Raw genomic sequence first — 25,661 nt, forward strand, 5'->3', positions numbered from 1 at the left:
TGAGGAGAGGTGCAGGTAAGGAACATAATGTGGGGAGGAACACAAAGGGACATTACTGAGATTAAGTAACATCATTGAAAAGAACAAAATATGGAACATAAAAATGAACATGAACTTAAGAAACAAAATGGCAGGTATGTGAGACAAGACTAAAGACGTACTGTACAGGTGAAGAACAAACTTACCACTAAGGAATAATCAAAGGTCAGGTATTTAATTAGTGTTTTACTGTGGTACCTTTCCATCGTACAAGCACGTAAAGCTGAGGCAGCAATCTTAGTGCAGTTGACTTTATTAATGTAAAATACTTTAATAACAACATGGCTTCTGGGTTCATTCCCCTTAACAGGAAAACTGGACTTTATTTATTATTACCCTTTTCTTCCTTGCAATGGTCAGGAGTGAGATAGTTGAGATATTGCTATATATGCTTTCTATCGGGGACAAAAGCCTCGGTAATACTATTTTTGTTACACTGAGTAATGGACATCTTGATATGGAATGGGAAAAAATATATATTGGACATCTGGACATAATTTGAGGGCATTAAGATCTTCATCACACCAACATGATACAATCTGCTATAAATCAAAGTTTCCATTCTCACTTGATATTGGAAACTGAATCACAATACTTCTTTCCACTCACACTTGATATAACTGAATGAAAACATTATTTCCATTCTCACTTAATGTTATCAACTGAATGATGGAACACCAAACTTCCATTCACACTTGTTCTTAAAACTGAATGACAGAACTCCTTACATAACATGGTGATGAGCGAGTTGTCAGTGCCACTCTCACTGTATTCTTAGCCAAAGAATGCAGCCGAGCACACCTTGAGTCCACAACACTCGACACATGTTGTCTTATAGTATACCGTACTGAGGGAGTGTTGCAGTAAGCACAAAGAAGTTCACTGGTGCATGATGTTAAGTGGTTCTTGATGTACAGTTATGGACAAAAGTCAACCAACATACAACATTCACTTTCAGTTATTAGAATTTTCCTAGAATCTTAAGTCCTCTACTTGCTGACAACTTGGTGCAAACTTTTCATTAGTGAGTTGTCTCATTTACTCCCATTCTTGACAACAAACAGATTCTCAGCAGAAGTGAGGACATGACAGAGTAAACAAAAAACACAGTTGAAGTAATTGGAGAATGTTGACTGACTTCTGCCCCTGACTGTGCAATGAAGCAATCACAAAAGGTCCTGCTTGAAGCGGGACCAGCACACCAACCCTTCTCTAGAGTACCTGGGCAGCCGTCTCCCTTATCAGGTCATGGTATGGATGGTAGGGCGTGTGAGGGAAGCATTAAGTGTGTACGCGTGATTTGCAAATGTTGTACTGCAAGTGTGACTCTGAGGTCTATGCCACGGCCCTTGTGAGTGGTGAAACCAAAGTCAACAGCAAAATGGTGGGTGACGTCTGTACCTGTTCTTAACATTACCGGTAAAACATAATAAATAAATAAGCCAAATTAAATAGTACTAGGAAGAGGAAAATGATCTCCACCAGGAATGGATTTCAGAAAAAAAAAACAACCAGATGAACAACAAGAGAATTATGACTAACGAGTAATGATTTGGAAGTGAAGAATAGAAAGGGCACTATGTAACTATTCATTTTAAAGCTGAAAGAGCTCACCCCACCTAGCGTGTGAGTGACGGCCGGTCTAACAGTGAGGAACAGGACGATAGTGCCACAGCCAACTACTTCAAGGAAAAGAGTACACTTTGCCTGGAGAGAGAAAGAGATTAACCTAAACTCTTCCACTGTAACATAAAATACAATATATCATCTCTGAGGAAAAACTTCACCAAGAGGCACAAGACCTTGACCCATATTCTCAGACGCTTCGCTTCCTCATCCCAACTATCATCAAAGGCCACAGAGATGATTAGTCAGGTTTTCAAGGGTGTTTTTCCCATGGATGGTTCAGAATCCTTGTTAAACTATCACTAAAATCATAAAAACACCCTTGAAAACCCCACTGGAGCATGTTGAAAGTAGTCGAGGAAAGACACTGAAACGTTTGAGAATGTATGTATGGTCTCTCATTTTCCCACTTCCCAGATCACTGATCACTGAGTGCATGCCTCACAGAGACACATCATCAATACAGCATAGAGTTGCACCTGCCATGTTACTCTTATATACCCTGCACAGCATTATATTTCATCAGATCTGAGCTATGTACACATCCTCTGTTCAGTCTAGTGTTTTTTTGGAGCATTTGACCGCAATAACAAAATCTGCGATGGACATTTTGTTGTTTGCACGTGAAAAACTGTTACCAATGCTGCTTTCACACACACATCTTTTTGTACTGCCAATTTATATGCAATAGAAACAGCCATTCTGAAATCTAGAGCAGTTTTGTGTACAATGTTTTTAAACGGTAACAGAATTTCCTAAACCACAGATGATTAAACCAACAAATAAACGTGACACAGACACACAAACAAGTACCGGTATTTAATGGGTATATAAAAACTACCAACACAAACATATTGAAAGATTATAGGAAGAAATTCTGCTAGATATATTGCTATAGGTACTTAAAGAATCTGTAAATTCAAACAATGGACATTGAAAGACCGAGACCTGCCTACATTTCCTAACAGCTGCTTCTAAGACACTGTATTCCAAAACTGTGTAAAAGAATCCACCACACATCACCAGTAAAATACTTGATATGAAACTTTACAGTATAGTACAGACGCATGTCACAGATATTGTACAACAAGACCTACCGTGGACGTGAAATGAGGAGACACTGTATCACATCTAAACAGGGGAGAAAAAAATGATAATCATAAATAAACCAAACTATCACCAAAACAGGGAAGGATTTAATGCCTTACATGCATCGTCACCATCATAATTCCTTTTTCATACTTAATGGAAAATTTGCTTTGGTCCAAAAGAAACATTTTGGGCATTCATACTTTTAAAAAAAGGGACTCGATAAAAACTAATTACTTTTTACCCTGGTAGGCCGCCACCAACACTCAACCATTATCTGTACTCAGGCCGACTACATGCACAGCAGTCCTGGTCGTGTCTCTCACTTTGTGCTAACTACAGGCGTGAAAGCTGTCGTGTGAAGACTCCATGATATTGTCCAGTGAGTGAAAAAGGTGACACTTTAGTTAACAAGCAATTTCCTCTCACAGGGCCTAAATTTGTACTTGTGTGAAGCCAAAATTTTGAAGTCTGAAATCACATAACCAAACAGTACAAGAGAAGAACCTTATGAGATAATCTGGGATACGAATTTCAGACCCAGCATCTTCTTGGTGTGTCATCGACCAGGTCTGAACCGAGGGCACCAAAATCTAATCTCAAATTGTAAGAAACACTATAACGGGTACAAAAATGAAAAAACATTACCATATCTATAACTCAAATTACAGCCTGGGCAGCGAGGTGGCTGGAGGCTCTAAGATGGGTTGTTGCTATGCTTGCCTTCCCTCTATCCTATAACTGCCTTCACCAAGTAACAGACTTAACAAGTTTCTTCTGTGGGTGCAAAAATCAAATGGTAGTTTCAATTGGTAACATGCTGCAGGATAGCTTTAATATAATAATTTATATGATCTTTCCCAGGAACGTGGAAAAACTCTAATGAGTTTAACTGGATGTATCTGAAAGAAAAGGAAAAAACAATCAATTAAGAAAATTCTCATTTCTAGACTTAAAATAACTAAACAGAACATTTCCCTTTAGATATTACACACATATATATGAAATATAAGACAGATTTTGTTTTAAATAGCAATATTTGATCAATAAGGTCACAAGACAGAGAAGTAGGTCACAATCTTGAAAACAAACTGAACAGAACTAGACACTCAAATGAAAAGAAGGAAAAAGGCAACACTATGAGAATGAAATGGAGGAGATGGTGCACTACTAGCACATCCTCCCTCTCACTGCTGCAGGCAACACCTCCCTAACTAACACTGTCCCTGCACCGCCAGGCACCACAGCCGTGATGCAGGACACCAAGGAATATCAAACAAAATGGTGTAAATTTATCAAACCACTACAGAGTGAAACTGCAATTATAGGTACATGATTCACTTCCTTTGCCCAATGAGATTAAAATTAGTACTTCAAACTGTGTAAGTAGTACATACCAAATGAAATGATGAGGTGATGATGAACCTGAGCAATGAATCACAGATGAACTAGAGCCACAACCATGCTTCTGCTGAGGAATGAGCACACACAAATACCAACAAAAAATAACACAATTTCCCCAAACTATTGTTTACAAATGTCTGACAACCACACAATCAAGGAGAGGGGACAAGACGGACGCAAGGAAATCAACACTTTTCTCTGAAGGAGGAGGAGTCACAACACAACTCACCCATGCGGCCCATGGAACGCCGCTGGGCTGCGGGGGGCTGGTAGGGCTGCATGCCGCCGCGGATGACTGGGGTGGGTGCGTGGTTGGCCTGGGGTGCATGTCCTGCTCGGATGGGCTTGGCTGAGGGGAAGAGATAAAAATGGATAAGTGTGGATATGATATGTTACAACTTTCCCATTACTTCAACTCAATGGCTGGAAATATCATATGGTGTTGAGGAATCAAGCATGGACTTCTGCAGGAGCTTACCAATCTGAGCAGTGGTTCCCCTGCGCTGGAGGTTCTTCTGCCGCACAGCCTCCTTGATGCGGTCCACCTCCTGCTGGTACCTCTTGCGGTCCTTCATGGCCCCCTCCTTGGCCTCCTTCAGGGCTGTCTCCAAGGCCTAAGGGGAAAAATTGATTCCATTACAATCAATCAACACTCAGGTATAAATTACTATGGTGACAGACTTCCACAGGACACCACTCCATTGTGTTGAAAGGAAAGGCAAAGAAACATTAAGGTGATTCTAATAAGCCAAGACAATAGATTACAATACATAACACTCCTAAAACATCCTGAGCACACATCTGCAACTTTATTGGGAGGAAAACATGAATAGCAACACTTCACTAAATTAAATAACTAGATGTGATGACTGTTCTTTCTTTCAAATTGAGGCATGGTGGTGAGAAACACAAGAGGAAAACAACTAAATCCAGAACAGTCCCGGCTTCTCACATGACCCAACATAACCTGTGCGTGCATCTCACCTTGACCCGCTCCATAGTGGCTCTCAGTCTCTTCTCCAGCTTGGGGAGTTCACAGCGCAGGTCGGCATTGTCCCTCACTAGCTGCTTGTGTACCTTGGTCAGCTGATCCAGATTGTTTTCAAGGAACTGAATCTTCTGCTTCTGTGCAAGTGACCCACCAGACTCATCACTCTCCTCTCCTGAAGCAGACTGTCACAGGAGGAAACAAGGCCTTAGTGATGCAGATACAAAATTGAATATAAGAACCTTCAACTAAAAAATAATGATGGCTTATACATGTAAAATAGAAGCAAATTCCAAGACATTTTATTCCATGTCAATCAAATATAAAAAATTCCCATGTATTTCAAAACTTCAACTTCCATATATGTGAAGGAGAAAATACCCTCAAAACAGCTTAAGAGATCATCAGAACTCAATAACATACACCATTTTCCATTTTTTCCCAATAATAAATAGAATAAAGCTCTAATAACCAATCTAAAAACACAACACTGGGCCACTGGTCACATCAGGTCAGGTGTAGGACAGAAAGCTTGGCCTTTGTATCGGCACTTCCCTGATGTTGTTTCTTATCTTTTTGTTCTGCTCTGTGTATGAAGTCCTTGCACTGACTTTCTCTCTTCCACATTTCATACACTATTTCTTTCTTCTCTCATATCCTTAGGATTGTCAAAAAGTAATTGTCCTTTATCTTATCCTCAAGACATTCCTGCATCCATCTCACCTTCTTCACTCTGGTCTGGAGGTCCTGCACAAACAGCTTGCGAAGGTTGTGTAGCGTCTGCAGCTCCTTGGCCACTGTCTCCTCCAGCCCCTTGAGATCCTGCCGGGCCTGCTCCTTGCGCTCATGGACTACAGTTAGTTCAGCCAACTTGGCAGTCTGGGTGAGGAGAGAGATAAGTGTTGAGGTAAGGAGGGAGTTAATTAACTACCAACCCAAAGAAATGCACTCACATAAATACATCAGAGAAATACTTTTAAAACCAGAATGGAGGGATGACAAGTGACAATATTAAATTACACAAAAAAATTTAAGTAAAACTAAATGATAATGACATTTCAGAGTTAATCAAATAAAAATCACTACTAGTTTCAAATATACAAGTTTAATTCCAACAAGATCTGAACTCCCAGGCAATGACAGACAAGGGTAACCAAGGGTGTTTGTGATAGCACTCCTCACTCACCTTCTCTGCCACCTCAGCTTTGAGCTTCTCATGGTCGGCCTTGAGCTGCTCCTCAGTCACAGCTCTCTTCTGGTTTTCATCACTCAGCTCCTCTATCTTCTGCTGCTTGGCTGTGATCTCATCTCTCAGTGCCGCCAGCTGTGAGGGAGAACAGATGTTAGCCTTGTCTAATCTCCACTGACACCTATTCTTGACAGTAAAGGCAACTCTTCTTCACACACTTAGCTCTACAGTCAATCAGAGCAGAGCAGAGTAATCGAGTCTCCCAAGCCTTGTCTGTGCCAATATCATGACATTTTACCTGCTTCTGGTGCAGCTCTCTGTGCTCTTCAATCTGTTTCTCCAAGGCGTCCTTCATGTGGCCGTCCTGGTCAGACACTCTGGACACAGCCTTGAAGCGAGCCACCTCCTCATTCAGTGTGTCCACCTGCAACCACATCCCACATCAGTAAATCATGATAGGATGGACCTCTTATGTTTGTTACCTCAACTGTTTTACATATTGTACTTTTAATACCAATCTAAAATAAGTCCAAGAACATTTACGACCTCAATACATGGTAAAAATTAATTTCTGTATGTATGCAATAAGTAGACTCAAAATCTATTACAACAAACAAAATTGTAAAATCTCTGTATTATGTGTTGTCTGTTTTATGTCATTAGTGTTAAGTATCAATTAAATTGCATAAAATGGATCTAAAAATCTTCTGCTGTTTGTTGTCCGAGTCCTGTAATCTCTGACCTGTTCCTCAAGGCTTCTCTTCTTGCTCTCGGCCTCCTTCATGGTGTGGGTGAGGGACTTCATCTTGGCCTCGTGTTGGGTCAGCAGGAGACGGCCCTCATTCAGCTCCTTCTCCCTCTCCTCCATGAGGGTGTTGAGGTCTGTCTGTTTGGTCTCCAGGGTGGTGCACCGCTGGACCAGGTTCTTCACCTCGGACCGCATCTTGGAGATGTACAGGCGGGCTACAGTGAACTCCTCCTCCACCTTGCCCTCTACGTCTCCAAGATTCTGAGAAGAGGAAAAGAATTATGTGTTGTTCTTGCTGTTGTTGTTAAAAAACATGCAAATAATACCAACACATTTAATCTACTATACCTTGCTATTCTGCACACACACAAACACGTACACACACATAAACACACACACACACATATTGAATAAGGAGATTGTAGCAACAGAAAGTGCACACAAATTTAAGGAAATGTTGGATAAATGTAGATATGGAGACAGATCACTATGAGCCCCACTAGAACCTTGTAATATACAACTAGGTAAATACATATACACACACACACACACACACACACACACACACACACACACACACACACATGCCAACCCTAAACAAACAAAACTCGCAAACATTTTACCTTCATGGCATCATTGGAAGTGCCAATGATGGTGCCCACTTCATTGAGATCCTTGAGGAGAGACACGAGCATTTCATTGATACGTTTCTTCTGGTGTAGCTGAGAGTCCTTCACAGTTTGGAGTTCTGATGTGGCGGAGGTGAGAGCGACCTGAACAGGGGTGAGGTGTCATTATTACTGCCAGGAACAGGAGTTGTCATAGGGAAAGGATAAAACAATTACTCAAGCAGATATAGAGGAACAGAAAGTTGTATTTTTTCTAACACTGAAATGGAAATAGCAAGATGTTTATAAGGCAACAATGACTGTGGTTCTTAGATAGAGGAGAAAGAGGAAGAGGAGGAAGCAGAAGAGGAAGAGGAGGAGGAGCTCTTGACAGTTTCTCACTACCTGACAAAGCCAATACCCACTCAAATCTTTCCTAAGTATGATCGTATAGGTAAAAGGAACTAATACTATTCTCACTAAACAATAATATCATCTTACAGGGATAAAAATATAAAGGATGATGCCTCTTAGTCCCTCTCCATCTGTTTTAGTTGCCATTTACAACATAGAAGAAATAATGACAATGTTCTATAACTTCAATAACTTACCAATGAACATTAAACAAATTTGATATAGTGAAAATTAATACACAATAAACAATATACGAAACAAAAATAAAGAAGCAGAATAATCTTACTTAAATACTAAAGTAATTGATATTCACTAAATCTATGAATACTAAACAAGATTGCCATGCTAGAAAAAAATAATAAAAGAATAGAGTCAATCAAATAAAGAAAAGATGAGCACAAAGTACCTGTTTCTGGTTAAGTTCCTCTGCCATGGTCTCGTTCTCCTTGCCCTTGCGCTCCACCTCCTCTGTTTTCTGGTCGTAGTTCACCGCCAGCTCCTCCAGGGCCTGCAGCACCTCCTTCACCTCCTCCTTGGCCTTCTCATTCTCATTGGTAAGCCGTGTCATCTCAGACTGCAGCATTTCATAGTCTCTCCGCGTGGATGATATCAGCTGGATAGGAACAGTGTGGTTACTTTTAATCCCTTCAGTACCAGGGTATGTTTTCATTTTAATTCTGCTTATCATATGGTGATTTTATACAGCTTCAGAAACTTATGTGAGGATTAAAATAAAGAAGATAGGGAATTAATCTTCTGACTTTCATAGATCCTTCCTGATGTAAATAAAATTGTCTAATCACATCCCAAACTCAAGGTAAAAAATGTGTCCCAATAGTGAAGGGGTTAAAGGCATGAACCTTGAAGCCAATACATAAAATAGTACCAGTTTAATGGAATATATTATGGTCAGTGTGGTTACTTTTAAGGACATGAAGCTTCAAGTCAATATATGAAATAGCATTAGTTTTGTGGAATATACTATGGAAAGTGTGGATACTTTTAAGGACATAAACTTGAAGTCAATACATAAAATAGCATTACTTAGTGGTATTGGATGCTGTGGTATGCCAAAAACCTTCAAAGACTGAAGACGGTCAAATAATACTGAAGACAAACTGTGTGGTTGCTCTCGAAGTCACAAAGCTTGAAGTCATTACATAAAAAGAGCATTAGGTTAGTGAAATATACTGCAAGTGTGTGTATGGCAAAAATACCTTATGGTGAAATGACACTGAAAGGCAAAACTCAAGTGTACAATTATCCTCAGGCAAGAACACACACCTCTTCCTGTTCCAGCATCTGCTCCTTCAGTTTTTCCACCAGCTGTGATTGGTGGTTAATCTCATCATCCTTCTCGTCCAGGTTCTGATAGAGACGCTCCCTCTCTCTCGCCCACTCAGCTGCATCTCCGTCCACAGAAATAGGGACGGACAACACCTGACCTGGAATGGCAAATATTTCATCTCACTATGGGATGCATGGGGGAATAATCTTCTTGTTTTCCAGCTTTTAGATTCATAGAGTGTTGCTGACTCTCTCTGGTTAATCTTCAAATTTGTCTTCTACCTCTTCTCAAATCTGACTTCCTTATCTCTTGTTCTCCTAAGTCTCTTTATGTAGTCCCTCTTAACTTTTTTTTTAGCCACCCTCACTGACACCACCATACATCACACATCCAGTATATAAATATTAAAAGTAAATATCCCTTAGCAGACCATCAACCCCTTCAGTACTATGATGCATTTTCATATTCCTTCTGTTTACTGTTTGATGACCTTATAACATGGTTGACATTAAAAAAAAACCACCCAACCCTCCCTGCCTGCCCCCCCCCACAAAAAAAAACAGGCAAAGTGGGTTCTTCAGGGGTTTTGCATATGAACATTTAGTTTTATACCTTAAAGATGTTTGAGCACTGATGTAACTAACATTTTCAAGGTTTTCATTATTGAGTTATGGAGAGCTCCCCATTCATCTGAACAAAATACCTTTTAAATAACACATTAATCATATTATAGTGAATTGGTAAGATAATCACCCGTTCAACAAATAGCTTTTAAATAACACATTAATCATATTATAGTGAATTGGTAAGATAATCACCCGTTCAACAAGTTAATATTGAGCTTCGTTACATTAAAAAAAACTCACAATACTGAATAGTGATCAGCAACTCTTGGTACTCACCTGCCTTTCTCTTATAATGATCTCTCTTCTTTGGACATTTTTGGATGTGAATTCTTACTCTTTCAATTTTGGCACTAATTTTTTGGTTGGTGCATTTTGAGGCTGCTTTTTGTTCATAATTTTCTAAAACATCTACTAAACTCCATTTTTGGGCTTTTTTTCTTCCACTATCAATAGGCATTTTGACTTTCTTATTGACACTGTTCTGACCCTCTGGTGTTAATGTTGTGGCCTGTGGATCTGATCTTATAACTAGTCACTTTCAAGCACATTAGAGACAAGATACTGAAGTGTATGAGTCAGTGATAAGCAAGCCAGACCTGTTTATGTCCTGTACAGTACAAGTCACCCCAGACTTTGTCCAAGTTTCCAAGCAGACCAATTTGTATCAATGTGACAAACAAGTGTGTCCCTCATAACACTTAAAACCTTGTTTCACTCTAAATTATTTTTTAATTGGTTATTTAAACTAATTTACATTTAAATATATTGAATACACAAAAAACAAGACAAATGATAAAACTCTCCAAAAACAATAAAACCCAGTGGGTTGGGTTTTAAAAGAAAAAAAACACCTTTTTTCCAACCCTGCTTTATAAAGCTTCGGCAACTTATGTTGGGGATTTAAATAGTGAAGACTCTGGCCATTAATCTTCTCACCTCCATAGACCCTACCTAATGTCAATTAAATGGTCCAATCATACACAAACCCCAGGGTGAAAATGTGTCCCAGTACTGAAGGGATTGAGAGAAAAAAGAAAAAGAAAAAAGCTGTACTACACATTCATTTCCCAGACAGAGACTTACTGAGCTGCTGTGAGGTGGTGGAGGCATCCATGTCAATAGCCACCTGCTCGTCTGTGCTCACCGACTCTCCAGCACGCCACCGACCCAGCTCCCGGTCCATCTTCTCCAGCTGGGCCTTGAGCTTCGCCACCTGTGTAACATTGACAAATATGCAGACACAACACCCATGCACATTCACATTCATCTTGCTCAAAAGAATAAAAATACAGATTCACTACAAATTCTCATTATACTTCCACTTCTACTACAACTAAGTCTCTTCTCACCTTGTCCTTCTCCTTCTCATAACGTCGCTTCCACTCCTCTGCGGTGAGTTCCTCGTTCACTGTCACGACGTTCTTCACAGTCTTGGCTCTGTAGAGGAAAACACACTATTTCAAACACTAGTTCATATATAACATAACAATTTAACTTTCGTATCCTTCTCTTATCTCAGTCCCTTGCTATAAATCCAAATTAATCATCAAAACTCATGGAAATTCTAGACATAATATATCAAATGCTACAAAAACCTACACTATATGAACCTTTTCCCTCCTGCACTCACCTCTTGCCAAAGTCGAGGGTGGACTTGGTCTCGGGCTCATTGAAAGACGCGGGGGAGCAACAAATGACTATAGTTGTTCGTGCATTGCCTCCAAGAGACTCCTGAAGGATTCGAGTCAGTTTAGAATCTCGGTAAGGGACGTGAGTCTTGGTGGCATCAGCGAGAGCGGAGATCACATTACCCAGAGCAGACAGGGACTTGTTGATGTTCTTGGCCTCATCCAGAACTGACCCCTCAGCACCTGTTTTACTTACCTGTTGTGATAAGAGAGTAACCAAGAGTGAGACTACTGACACATCAATCCTTACCTCACTAGTCATGCAACAGTGTAGCTCCTTAAAAGTTAACATAGTTCATATTTTACTAACAGGAAATACAGCTTGGAAATAAATGTTGCCAGAACCAATAATATATCTGATACTCACAAAACTTATCTATTAACTTTACTTTAAATAAGTTTTCTAATTCAAAACATGACAAAAAATTAAGAAGTTCATTAACATCAACAACTAGAAAAATCAAGCACACACAGTCTACTGCAGCCTGACACACACACACACACACACACACACACACACACACACACACACACACACACAGCCAGCAGCACTTACCTTCTCACTACCAGCCAAGTCCACCAGATAAAGTTTACCCAAAAGTTTCTTTTGTGATTCTATATTCTCCTGCTTAACTTGAATTAAAAAGACACTATGACTTCTGGAACTGTGTTCATTCATGTCTGGAAGTGAAGGATATTATCTTAGTCTTAGTACAACTCAAAATATGCCAAAAAACAAACAACAAACCTTCTTATCATAAAAAAAAAAAAATTAAAAATTAAAAATTAAAAAATTAAAAATTAAGAAAATTTTGGCCTTTCTCTTCACATTTAGAGAAGCAAGACTTACTTGTGACAGCAACATGTCGATTACTCTTGCCCAGCTCAATGACCTCAAACACCTCCTCTGGCGAAGACACAAACCGCTCGGTGGCACCCTTGACGAACGGCACCCTGTTCTTGTCCTCATGCACAGCCAGGTTCACTTTGGACACTGTGAGGCAAACACAGGGTACACAACTCAGGATAATGAAGAAAAACTAAAACAAACCTCATAATAATTACAGTTACAAGAAAATTCATTGTAATTGACATGCCTAACAAAGTAAGGTAGTATCTGTATATAAAACCTTAAATTAAAGGAATTTTATTGAAATTCTTTGCAGCATTCTATAACATCTACACAAAAAAAAAAAAATAATAATAATCAATTGAATAAATGAATTACAAAAACATTATAAAACATTAATTCAACAAGTTTTTTGTAGCATGAGTGACATCATGTTTCCCACACTTACTTTGATAAGGGTTTGTTTAAAGATGAGGATAAAAACTTTGTCTAATCTGATAACATAATTTTCTGACATATCAATAAAATAAGTTACTGAATCAAATTAGCCACCCTACATACTTATACATCTTTCATAACAGAGAACAAAAAAAGTGCCTTACCATCTAACAAATCTCGAATCTTGTCCATGTAGATTTCAAAGTAGGAGACTTTGATATGGAATTCCAGGTTCTCCTCCATGTTATAGATATGGTTGAAGATGTCACTGATGATGCGAGGGATGATGCCTTGAAGGTTGGGGTCACCAATGACTCCCTCCATGGTGTGTGTCTTCCCTGAGGACGTCTGACCGTAGGCAAAGATGGTTCCATTGTAGCCGTTGAGCACATCTGTAACATCACCAAGGCAGCTTTGTAAGGCACTCACAGGAACACCATTAAGCATCACAATACTACATTAACAGCATAAAATTAAAATACAAAACTTGATCTACAGCATGAAATTAAAACAGACTTCACACACCGCATAAAATCAAAACACCAAATCAAAACACCGGGCTTGATAAACAGCATAACACTCAAACACAGTGCTTAGATAAACAGCATGAAATTAAAACCTGATAAAATAGTTCAAATCAAGACACAAGACTTGATGATGAGTATAAAATGAAAACAAGACTTAATAAACAGCAAACTAAAATCACTACAACAATACCAAAGCTTAAATAGTTAAAAGAAAATATAATGTGACTAGAACAGAAAGCTGAGTCCTTAAACATGATCCAAAAACCTTAGAATCATATTAAAAAACAAGAATGACATGTAACAATTCTTTAAACCCAATATATCATACCATAAGATGTCTCAGATGCAATATTATGAAAACTAACATCAATTTCAACAGACGGAGGGAGAAAATCTATTATTAGCGTAGTTTACAAGGAAGACTGAGGAACTAGATATATGCAAGTCACTGTGCTGGTATCATCTGGCTGTCCTATCTCAGCCAACACAATGGACACAACTCAGCTTTACCTTTAACAATATCTTTGGCAGCTGTATTGTAAACTTTCTCCTGGGTAACATTGGGCTTCAGGATACTGTCAAACTGGTACACTTTTCCCTGTTGGAGAAAGAGAAAGTTCATTACAGGAGAGGAAAGCTGATGGTGAAAATGTGAAGTGTCTATAAGGAAATAAATGGACTGTGCAGTGAATGGGTGAAAAGTTTAACATTTACCCATTCACCTATTTGTTATTTTGAGACACTGCAATAAGATTCTTGTGTAAAAATTATGTATACACAAAAGAAAAGGTAGATGTTAACAAAGTACATTTCACCAAGCCTGCTATTATACCATGTACTATTACAACTACTACTGCTGCTGCTACTACTACTACTACTACTACTACTCTAACTATTATTGTATTACCATTATACAATTATTACTACTTCTATTACCACCAAGACCCCATAACTGTACCTATTTCTCATTTAAGTGTAATAAAGTAACATTTACATTTCATTTCAGGCATTTCTACATTTTAGGAAGAATACAACACTCAGTCAGCAGTTAGCAGTGTGAACAAGAAGCACAACAGCGTCAGGATGGTACCAGCTGATATATGCATCAGCTTGTCCTTGAGATGTGGCAAGCAATGCACTCACAGATCTTTTAAGGCTTGCCACTCTTACAAACTCCATGGCCACAAACAGAGAAATTTTGGATAATCTTTTATTCTAAATGTCTAATGTGCATGTATGACTTAATGCTAATTGAGTAATACTAAGATAAAGGCAGTCACGGATGTCATGTCTTGTTAAATCATTAAAGCAAAAAAAATAAATAAATAAAGTTTTCTTAACACATTAACACCATATGTGCATGTAATAAAACAAATCTGGTTCTTCAAAGGCAGTACTTGGAAATACCCTCCTACACAAAAGTTTTCCCAGATACGGCTGGGGCAAGAAACCAGTTCTCTATACACAGAGGGATATAGTGTGATTGTTTTGTCCTTCCCCACAACCATTGCTGAACTACCTATTAAAAATTCAGTGAAAACACAGGAACATAAGGCAAGCTGCAAGACACTGGTTGAATTACACAACAGATGCTGCATAAAACATACAGTTAACCTGTTGCTCTGTCATCCCTCACCATAAATGTACCCAATGTTTTTTTTTTTAAAGCTCCATAATAACTCTTAACTTCAACCAACCTGAGGAATGTGTCTATCCTGGTTATCTATCACTCTTCTGACCAGTAATATCCATCTATACCTCCTTTTACAATCTATCTGTAATGAAGTTTACACCTGCTGTTAATTATGCTATCCTGCCCTGATCAATAACACTAAGGATCTCACCTACACCTTCCTTAATATGTAATACCCCTGTAAGATATATCAAATTAATTAAACCTTTAGGTGTAAATAATTATAATGCTATTTTCTGGAAAGGAGGAAAGATATCAATAATTACCACCATGCATGAACTAAAGGACTACAGGAACATACATCTTTCATCAAACATGTGATAAGATACATAGAGAAATATATTTCATTCTGAGACATGGCCTGGAATCTTGGATTAAGGTCGTGAAGCCTCCTCCATTCCTGTAAAAGGCAACAAGGTCAACAAAACCACTTCCCTTTCCTTTACCCCCCCAACACCCCACCATGAAAGCTCACGATAACCCTCCCCTCCCCCTCCATCACCTTTCTCGCTGTCCATACCCACACCCCTCTCTACCTGTATGGACGATGACCTCCCCATAAAACAAGGACATGATGGTATCTCCCCCAGCCAGACGGAAAGACCCCCTACCCACCCACACAGAGAAAATACCCGGCTCCACCCACACAGGTCCTCCCCTCCCCTGCCACACACAAAGGTCAGGAAACCCCCTCCCCCAAACTAGGGCACCCCAGACACACAGAAACAAAGACACATAGCCCCAAACACTTCCCAGGGCCGCCAGGAGACACTCACCCCAATGCTGACTAGCTGGTCATCTTTGTTTTGTGGGAATGTAACGATGAACTTTGACCCAGCCCGTTCCTCGGAGTCATTGAGGGGCCGGAACCTGGCCACCACCTTAATGGAGTCCTCATTCCCCTTATCTATTGGCTCCCCGGACATTCTGGCGGTTCTGGGACGACTGTGCAGCACTAAGTTATCAGCCCGTCATTATATTGTGCAGTCAGCTGTGTTTGGGTGGATCCCGTCACCCCGTCACCCGCCTCCAGTCACGGTGGTCGCGGCGGTGCTCTCAGCGGACCCTCGACGGAGATCTTCCAGGGACAGGCGGGGCGGTCTCTCGTGGTATCGCGCCGGTTACACTATTAAATATCTGGACACACGGTATTAAATTTGTCCAGAACGCCCGAGGAAAGGTGTTCTCAGTCCTCACGCCGCCATTTTATCTCGCGGTGCATCATGGGAGGAAACACTCAGGAAGGTGTGAGTCACTCCACCGCGTATTTTAAATCCCACGTGCTCGACATTCCTTTTTATAACCATTGCTCACCCTGACTTCCTGTGAGGTTGTGGAGGGAGATGGGATGGAAGGATTACGTCATGAGATACGAGTAATGAAGCGTTTTTAAGGAGTTAAATGGCCACTCGAATTACATAATGCTTACTCCAGTTTAGTCTATTGCAAAATATCCAAATATTTCAAAGGATATATCTCCACCTTGCAGTACACCATTCTCCATTTCCTTCACTTACCATACATTGCTTACCAGTCTGAAGAGTTATTTCTAGATTAACTAAGTTGCTGAAGGAATTTAACCTCAATTTTCACCAGGCACTCCATACTCATTCACAGCAGTCTTCCTATTTCATTACTCCAGACTTATTGTTCTTGCTTCCCCTCAGCACCATGGGAGTGAAGGATATTTGAGAAAAGTAGAAGCAATATTATTCCTTTTATTATCACAACGGTGGTATAAAATGAAATGCCCTGAAATTGACTCCATCTGGAACTGGCACCTTGACCAACACTGGCTGACAAAGTGGCTCAGAAACAGTCAATACGGAAGAATAACAAACTTTCACATCACCTCACTTGGCAGTGAAAATATTGCTTATCATTATTTTCATACAAGATTTAGCAAAGAAATTTAATTAGACTGCATTTTCAAATCATGTCTTCTAAGTGAGAACTTTGAATAATGTTTCTTCTTGGCTTCTATGGTTAATCTGAAGCTCAGATGATGAATATAGTACTTTCTGAACCACTTTGGAAACACTCATTCCTGTTTGATGCAGATCCTTGCAAATTTCAGACCTATATGCATGCACATGCATGTACAGGTGCACACCAACACACACCCACACTCACATGTACACACACACAGACTCATACTCAAGCACATGCACCTACATTCACACACACGCACAAGCACACAAACACACATGCCCACACACACAAGTACACGTGCACATACACTCACTCACACACACACATGCACACACACACACACACACACACACACACACACACACACACACACACACACACACACACACACACACACACACACACATACATTGCCAGGCATGGCGCAAGATCTCATTCATTCAGAGTACAACAGATGCATACACAAGAAACAATGAACTACAAATACACACATAACTTCCTGTCAAAAAATGTCATGTCTATTACAATGCAAAAAATATATATATATATATAACAAAGTCTGAATTTGCAAAATACCTTCAAACCTCAAACCACAAAAAATTGTCAGAACTTCATGCATACCAAATATGCCTACTCAATTGCACATGCAAGATTGCCTGCAAGTTACAGAAGGCAAAGGAAGAAATGCTCCAAGTCTTCCCAGCAGACACAACAAAGACTCAAGCAACAAAATGGAAGTTGTCACTGTCAATACAGGTGTTGCTGCCTTTCCAAATACCTACCAGGATTGCTGTGACAAAGCAAAACTGATCGCTGCTTGCAACACTGATTACCACTGCATTTGCATAAAGAATTAAATGGTGACCTTAGTATGTGCTGACCTAACCTGCAGAGGGTCACTTGTCAGTTGACGTTGACTATGGGTTGCCACAAACTGTATTTATATATACAGCATACATATTTACATAAATACATACATACACTGATCCAAGACAGAGTTGCATAAGAGTCCACAACTACTAACTGATGACGGGTGTGATGGCCACGGCCACCCCCCAAATCACCACGCCCAGGGGCCACTGAAGGCCCACACACACCTCCACCTGCTACAGCTGCTGCACTAATGGAACAAGCAACAAGAAAGACGATAATTGAGATAAAGTAACGCTGATAACAATTCAGTGTGTTGGGTGCGGCACAGTTAGCCAGTTTTTGTTCAGGCCACATGGTTCAGACTTCTGGCAAGTCATTAAGTAATATCAATACATTGCCACGAGATACCCATGGCAACACGCACCACCAATCAACTCCTGACGCCACCACGACCAAGCGACAGTCCGCTCAGTGAGACGCACCGAAGAAACGATGAGCCTATCAAGTAACAGGACAAAATAATATAAATAAATAGGGATAAAACAAACTCAAAACCAAACACTGTCTACCCAGCATCCTCTAAAGGTAAGAAAGCTGTAGTCTCTCCCCAGTGTGACCAGAGGCTGCCTGAGGCCACACCAGCACTCAGAGAGGGAGGGAGGGAGGGAGGTATTAAGTGGAGGCCAACACTACTTCCACAGCCCCCATCATCCCTGCTGGAAGTCTGTCAGCAGGGTGGTTCTCCGTTTCTCCACAATGTCCATCTGGTTTTCCAAGTCTCCCCTGTCAGTCATCTCAGCACGCTCAATCTTCCAGGAGAGGTTCTCTATCTCTGCCTCAAGCTGGGCCTGCTGGTACTCGAACTGGGGTGAAGGAACGCTTGGTTAAACCACACTCCTACTCAAGCTGTGACATTAACAGCAAATTTCACTCTTGCAAAATAAACTTGAGTGGTTATAATACCAGAGCTTATATAAAGTAAATGCTTGATGCAAAACATTAAAGCTTTGAAACATCTCTATGTCTCACAATAAAATTAAAAGCAGCAAAGTCACTAACTTGTTAATAATAGATATGTAACAGATAAAAACAACTAACACTACAAAAAACTATCCCTCTACCACCCTATCAGCCAACTCACCAGGTCCTTCCTCGGCCCAGACTCCAGGTAGTAGGCAAACGGATAGGTGTTCTGCAGGGTGTAGCGGCAGCGGGCCAGGAGGGCAGCAGCGTCCAGGAGATACTGCCAGTCAATCCAGGTGCCAGTGCCAGCCATCACCTTCTCCTGAATCCTCTCACGGATCTTAGCCAGTGTCTCCTCTTCCAGCTTCAGTGACTTGCTATGATTCTCCCACTGAAAGGGAAACTTGCCTTATTACCTACCACTGTTACCAATATTCTTTGTTTCCCAAGATGCAGTACAGCTAGTCAGACAATGGCACTTCAATTCACCTGTCATGGAAAACATTAAAAAAGGAAAATGCATACCTATACATGCAAAGATCCTTAACAAAGAGAAAATCAAATACAAAGTTCCAACACTGACTCGTTCATAGTAATGGAGGTACTTCTTGAGAGCCTCCCTGGCCTGGGCATGAGCTGACTCATGGGCAATGTTTGGGTTCTCCTTGTAGCGAGAGCATTCATAATACTCTGACCCGTGAGTCTTCCAGCAGCCTAGGCACATCCAACAGAAGTCATGCTTACAGTTGCAGCACTGCATGTGGTTGCAGCCGCCATTCTTCTCTATACAGATGTGGCACTTGGGGCACTGTGAACAGACCACCAGAGGAAAGCATTAGTTGATATTCTGAGATAACCTGGCTTGGTGATGGGACAAGCACACACTCTCATGTATTCTATTGGTAAGCACTGGGTAACACTCACATCTTTGGTGTGTGCACTGATATAGTTGGCCGTTTCACTGTCATCAGCACACTTGGTAAGCCAGCGCTTCATGGTCTCACAGTCAGTTGGGGCATGGTAATCGTTGCCACATCTGTAGCTGTAGAGAAGAAGAGTCCAGCATCACAACCCTGCCCTAAGATGTCACACAAACTGTACACCACTCCATGTTAAACCCATAAGGTACAAACTAAACTAAACATAGCAAATACTTAAATGTAGGAATGACCTTCAACACAATAACAAAGCACCAAACACCAGCCATTCTCTTACCAGAACTGAGACTTGCAGGCAGTACAGTTGACTCTCTTGGCACGGCACTCCTTGGCCTGCACCACAATGTTACAGTTCGGGCCGGGACAGAAGCGTAGCTGTGGGTGGCTTCTCACGTAATCCGAGAAGGCATACTGCTGGTACTTTTCCCTCAGCCTGGGCAGCTTCAGCAGAGGCAGCACAAAGTCCTCTGGAGCAAGGACCTGACAGTTGCTGCCCATGCACTCAATCCCTGCAACAAGATGGATCATGTCAGGAAATTGTGAGATAATGTGGGTTTTTAACCTTTAATTCTGACTTGTGAGTATTTTAGCCTGATAAAAATTATTTGTACTGGGATGGCAATGAATTTATGCACACGTCACTTTTATAAAGCAATCATTGACTTAACTTACAAGAAGAATGGTCACAACAGAGGAATCTTATTTGTTCCTGTTCATACACTCACACACACACATTATTCTCTCTCTCTCTCTCTCTCTCTCTCTCTCTCTCTCTCTCTCTCTCTCTCTCTCTCTCTCTCTCACTCACTCTCTCTCTCTCTCTCTCAGCAATCTAAACCTAACTGAACAGGGGTACCAATCCTCACCTGTCGATGCTCCATGTACAATCTGGACCTCAAAGTGCTTACTCCAACAGTCCTTGCAAAACATATGTCCGCAGGATAAGTGGCTGGAATTATCAAGGGACATTGGTGCCAGACATACAGGACAGGTGATCTCCCCGTCCCCTTGCTGGGCGCTGGTGCTTGACTGGGGCGGTGTTGGCGGCTTAATGTGTGCTGTGGTGAGGAGACGATTGCAGTCCTGACGGTAACCAGCTACAATCTCCATCTGGTTCCAGCCATACATGTGCAGAAGTAGCTTGGCCAAGGAGGGAGTCACCTGAAGCAAAGACAGTCATTGTAATCAACACTAGAAGAAATAAATAAATAAAATATACGCTTAAACTCTGAAAATATACTAAACCACTGCCAAGGAGGGATTCGTCTAAAGTAAGGCAGTTAGTACAATCACCACTAGAAGAAATACATAAATAAAATATACACTTAGCCTCTAAAATATACAAAAACAATGTAAACATCACCACCACAAATACAAAAATAAAATATACTCTTAAACTGGAAATATACAAGGAAAGACAATCAACGCAATCACCACCAGAATAAATAAACCAAACCCACACTTAAACACTGAAAAATATACAAAACTATTACCAGAGAGCTACAAAATAAAGAAAAAGAAGGAAAAGTCACTAAATAGAACCTTCATACAGTCAACCAACACAAATCACTAAAAATAAATTAACTCCAAGACTTTATTACAACACAAATAGGCCAGCAAACTTAATACTGTAAAATAGAACACTAAAAAAAAAGGAAAAGAAAAGAAAAAAAGAAAAGGAAAAATAATCACTAGAAATAAAATGAACTCCAAGACAAATACACCAACAAACTTAATAATGTAAAATAAAACACTAAGAAAAAGGAAAAGAAAAGGAAAAAAAAAAAAAAAAAAAAATGCCTGAATACAACTACCCACTTTCTCCCACCTCTACCAACCTGTATACTGTTAGATAGCTGCTCCACCGACTCATTCAGCAGCCTCTCCACCTCTGTGTCGGTGAGACAGGCCACGTGGAAGTATTCAGGGTCATTTTTCTGTGGGTCCACGTGGTCCACATCCCTGTCAAACTCCTCCTCATAGTACGCATCAAAATCGTCATCACTGTATTCCATCTCCTCATCCGACATCTGGAAAGGAAGAACACTCAATGAAGAACACTCAATGAAATCACTCCTTCAGTATTGGGATGCTTCTTTTTATCTTGAGTTCAGGGTATGATCAGACAATTTTATTTATTCCATCTCCTCATCCAACATCTGGAAAGGAGGAACACTCAATGAAGGACACTCAATGAAATCACTCCTTCAGTACTGAGATGCTTTTTTATCTTGAGATCAGGGTATGATTAGACAATTTTATTTATCTATTTATTTATTTATTTTTTTTTTTTTAGGTAAAAGAGGAGGACTTGCTAAGGGCAACAAAAATATAAAGAAAAAAGGCTCATTCAGTTGCCAGTTTCCTTATAGAACTGCTAGAATAAGCCAAAGGACAGGGACAAATGTCTTGAAACTTCCCTCTTGAATGAAGTTACATTAGGAAGGGTCTATGGAGGTCAGAAGATTAATGGCCACAGTCTTCACTATTTTAATCCCCACATAAGTTTCTGAAGCTGTATCAAATCATCAAATAATAACCAATATCAATATGAAAACATGTCATGGTACTGAAGAGGGTTTTTATTATGTACTTGATGAAAAATGTTAGTGTTTGAGAATTACACTGTTCTCGATTCTATGTAAAAATGCCATTGTGTTTAAGAATGTATACTGTTCATTGGTGTATTCTATCTCCTCATCTGACATCTAGAAAGGAAGAACACTCAATGGAGTCTTAAGCTATGTATGTACCTGAAAAAATGCTATGGTGTTTGGTATAATGTTCTTGATTCTAACTATGTAAAAATGCCATTCTGTTTAAGAATGTATACTGTTCATTGGTCTATTCCATCTCCTCATTCGACATCTAGAAAGGAAGAACACTCAATGAAGTTCTAAGTGTTGCTATGCTACCTGAAAAATGCTGATGTTTAAGAATATTTAGTTGTTTTATTTTAATAACGTAAAAATGCCACTGTTTTTAAGAGTGCATATTGTTTTTTATCCTAACAATGTAAAAATACCATTAAGTTTAAGAATATATAGTTTTTTTTTATTCTAAATATGTAAAAATATCACTGTCTTTTAAGAATATTTATTGTATTTTATTCTAACAATGTAAAAATGCCTTTGTTTTGGAGAAAATATATTGCTTTTGGTTCTAACAATATGAAAATGCCACTAAATTTAAGAATATATAGTCTTTTATTCTAAATATGTAAAAATATCATTGTTTTTTAAAAATATTTACTGTTTTTTATTCTACCAATGTAAAAATGCCTTTGTTTTTAAGAATATATATTGCTTTTGGTTCTAACAATATAAAAATGTCATTGTTTTTAAGAATACAAGCCGCTTTTGGTTCAAACTATGTAAATGACGTAGTTTTCTTTACTCTGCTCTCCACTATTCTTGTTGTCTTCTGTTTTCCTTCTTCTATTACATAATATCCTCATTTCTTGTTTTCTTTCCCTAGCTATCCATTTTTATTCATTTGTTTATCTATCTTTCAATTAGAAGTTATCTTGGTTTATCTATCTTTCAATTATATCAAGTTATCTGTTTTCCTTTTCTACTATGCAACATTATAATTTCTTTTTTTTTTTTCCCCTAGATACCTATTTTTATTGTATTTATGTATTTGTTTATCTATCTTTCAATTGCAAGTTATCTGTTTATCTATCTTTCAATTACAAGTTATCTGTTTATCTATCTTTCAGTTATGTTGAGCTACCTCTCTTTATCTATCTTTCAATTATAAGTTATCTCTGTTTTACCTATCTTCTTGTTAAGTTACTTCTCTTTATCTATCTTTCTATTAAAAATTACCTCTGATTATCTACCTTTCAATTATGAGTTATCTGTTTATCTATCTTTCAATTACAAGTTATCTGTTTACCTATCTTTCAGTTAAGTTACCTCTCTCTATCTACCTATCTTTCTATTATAAGTTACCTCTGTATATCTATCTTTCAATTATGCAAAGTTACCTCTCTATTTCCATCAGCTTCTCTATCAACTCACAAGGCTTCCCATCAGTCAGTCTATCTGTTAACTAATACTTGATTAGATACAATATTCATTAATCTCAACATTAACTTACCAATATTTCCCTCATTTATATAGCCAGCAAGCCAGACAAAACTTAACTTATGCATCTTGCTCTAATATAAAGAAATAAACCAAACTTTACATCACCCTGACAAAAAGGGTTACATGGGAACATTAACCCCTTCAGCACTAGAATGCGTTTTTATATCATTTTTAGGTATGATTAGACAATTTGGAAGAATTTTGGAAGCTTAATGGTCAGTCTTCACTATTTTAAACCCCACGGAAGTTTCTGAAGCTGCATAAAATCGCTAACTACTTAACCTAACCTAACCTAATCACAAAGAACCAAACTACAAGCTACAGGTGCTAAATGACTCAAAAACACGTCTATAAGCCCCAAAAAATTGCCGTAACAAGATCATTACTGCGTCACATTAAGTAAAAAAAACGCCATTTATATTTTGTGATGCAGAAACTTTAAATACTCCACAAAAACGTCCAAATATTGAATCTAACCCAACTTAATCTAACCTAACCTAATCACAAAGAACAAGGCTTGGTTTACGTTACACTACTCCTATGACTTATTTTATTGATTTTCTACCAGTATTAACCACACTACAAGCTACAGGTGCTAAATATGACTGAAAAACACGCCTATAAGCTCCAAAAATTGCCATAACAAGATTTTTACTGCGTCACATCAAGTCGAAAAAACGCCATTTATATTTTGTGACGCAGAAACTTTAAATACTCCACAAAACCACATTCCATAGAGTCACAGCGTCACTTTCAGCTCAGCAGGTCTTGGGGGAGGTCCGGCAGCTGGGTGGGTGATGGGGAATGGGTAGAAATGCACCCAAAAAAATACCAAAACAAGAGAAGTAAACATTGTTCTCATCTTCCTGTCATGTTATTTCTCCATTTTCTCCTCAACTACTTGCCTATTACAGCTGATAATTTGTAGTTTTGACAGTGAGATGTAGCTTTACCTTGGAGGCGTGTTAAAAGGGAACAGCGGCCTCAGAAACACTTGATACAGCTGCGAGAAGTGAAGGTATTGATATTTCACAGCTGCTAGTCCGCCATGACACTTGGGTTCCAATAATGACTGAAATTTCTTGTGTTAATGTCTTCCTTTTCTTTTTATTTCCTTCTCCAGTCTGGCAATTCTCCCAAAGTTTGTTTTTTGTAGGAATTCTTGTTTGATTTGTTTTCTGTGCTTGTATTTGAGTCTATATTGCTATTGTTCAATTTTCTCTATTGTTCTTTTCAGTTTATTAATCTATCTTTATGTTTGTAACTAATTTCAACTTTATTTCTGCCACATTATGTTTCTGAATATTTGAAAAGTATATCATGCATAAAAATGGCGTGAGAAATAGTGCAGAAGAGCTAATATTCAACAGCTGATTTGATTTTAAGAGAAGTATTCCTGAGAGAGAGAGAGAGAGAGAGAGAGAGAGAGAGAGAGACTATAACAAAACATAATCAAACATTACATCAATAACATCATTTTTAAGGGTAGAAATATTGCCAAACTGTCACTAGCATGATAAAAACAATTAAAATCGTGTCATTTCAAGTAGGTAGAGCCTTTTGAAAGTTGAAATATTAATAATCGGCCATTAAAACAGCAAAAGCACTCTTAATTTCTTTGTCCCTACTTGAGTTCCGATAAGAGC

The 25,661-nt window shown here is 39.2% G+C and overlaps 2 protein-coding genes across 2 annotated transcripts; both read right to left on the reverse strand.

Moving 5' to 3' along the window:
* Positions 1-212: 212 nt before the first annotated feature.
* Positions 213-16,442, reverse strand: LOC123507417 (kinesin heavy chain-like). The gene is made up of 19 exons (XM_045260251.1): positions 15,992-16,442; positions 14,033-14,120; positions 13,160-13,387; positions 12,558-12,701; positions 12,264-12,388; positions 11,650-11,903; positions 11,369-11,456; positions 11,103-11,232; positions 9,390-9,550; positions 8,512-8,718; positions 7,707-7,856; positions 7,078-7,344; positions 6,634-6,759; positions 6,333-6,470; positions 5,870-6,025; positions 5,143-5,331; positions 4,637-4,772; positions 4,388-4,507; positions 213-3,656 (listed from the first exon to the last, which is right to left on the reverse strand). The coding sequence occupies exons 1-19, from the start codon at positions 16,139-16,141 to the stop codon at positions 3,643-3,645; spliced, it is 2,871 nt and encodes a 956-aa protein (XP_045116186.1). The 5' UTR covers positions 16,142-16,442; the 3' UTR covers positions 213-3,642.
* A 477-nt stretch (positions 16,443-16,919) lies between these two features.
* LOC123507418 (potential E3 ubiquitin-protein ligase ariadne-2-like) lies at positions 16,920-25,101 on the reverse strand. The gene is made up of 8 exons (XM_045260252.1): positions 24,969-25,101; positions 21,760-21,951; positions 20,788-21,082; positions 20,199-20,430; positions 19,908-20,025; positions 19,567-19,791; positions 19,162-19,374; positions 16,920-18,883 (listed from the first exon to the last, which is right to left on the reverse strand). Exons 2-8 carry the CDS (start codon positions 21,949-21,951, stop codon positions 18,728-18,730), a joined length of 1,431 nt encoding a protein of 476 aa, XP_045116187.1. The 5' UTR covers positions 24,969-25,101; the 3' UTR covers positions 16,920-18,727.
* Between the last annotated feature and the right edge of the window lie 560 nt (positions 25,102-25,661).

The sequence above is a fragment of the Portunus trituberculatus genome, chromosome 22 (assembly GCF_017591435.1).
Source record: "Portunus trituberculatus isolate SZX2019 chromosome 22, ASM1759143v1, whole genome shotgun sequence".
NCBI classification, from domain to species: domain Eukaryota; kingdom Metazoa; phylum Arthropoda; class Malacostraca; order Decapoda; family Portunidae; genus Portunus; species Portunus trituberculatus.

Bases quoted from the DNA above. Each gene is read 5' to 3' on its own strand.
- LOC123507417 (XM_045260251.1), bottom strand. From the start codon at position 16,141: ATGTCCGGGGAGCCAATAGATAAGGGGAATGAGGACTCCATTAAGGTG. The intron at 8,719-9,389 runs GTGTGTGTTCTT...GTTCCTATCCAG, and splicing joins AGATGCTGGAACAGGAAGAG to CTGATATCATCCACGCGGAG. The intron at 7,345-7,706 runs GTAAAATGTTTG...TCCTCTTCTCAG, and splicing joins CTTCCAATGATGCCATGAAG to AATCTTGGAGACGTAGAGGG.
- LOC123507418 (XM_045260252.1), bottom strand. From the start codon at position 21,951: ATGTCGGATGAGGAGATGGAATACAGTGATGACGATTTTGATGCGTAC. The intron at 20,431-20,787 runs GTGAGGATTGGT...ATCTTGTTGCAG, and splicing joins TGTACATGGAGCATCGACAG to GGATTGAGTGCATGGGCAGC. The intron at 19,375-19,566 runs GTCAGTGTTGGA...TTTCCCTTTCAG, and splicing joins ACCTCCATTACTATGAACGA to TGGGAGAATCATAGCAAGTC.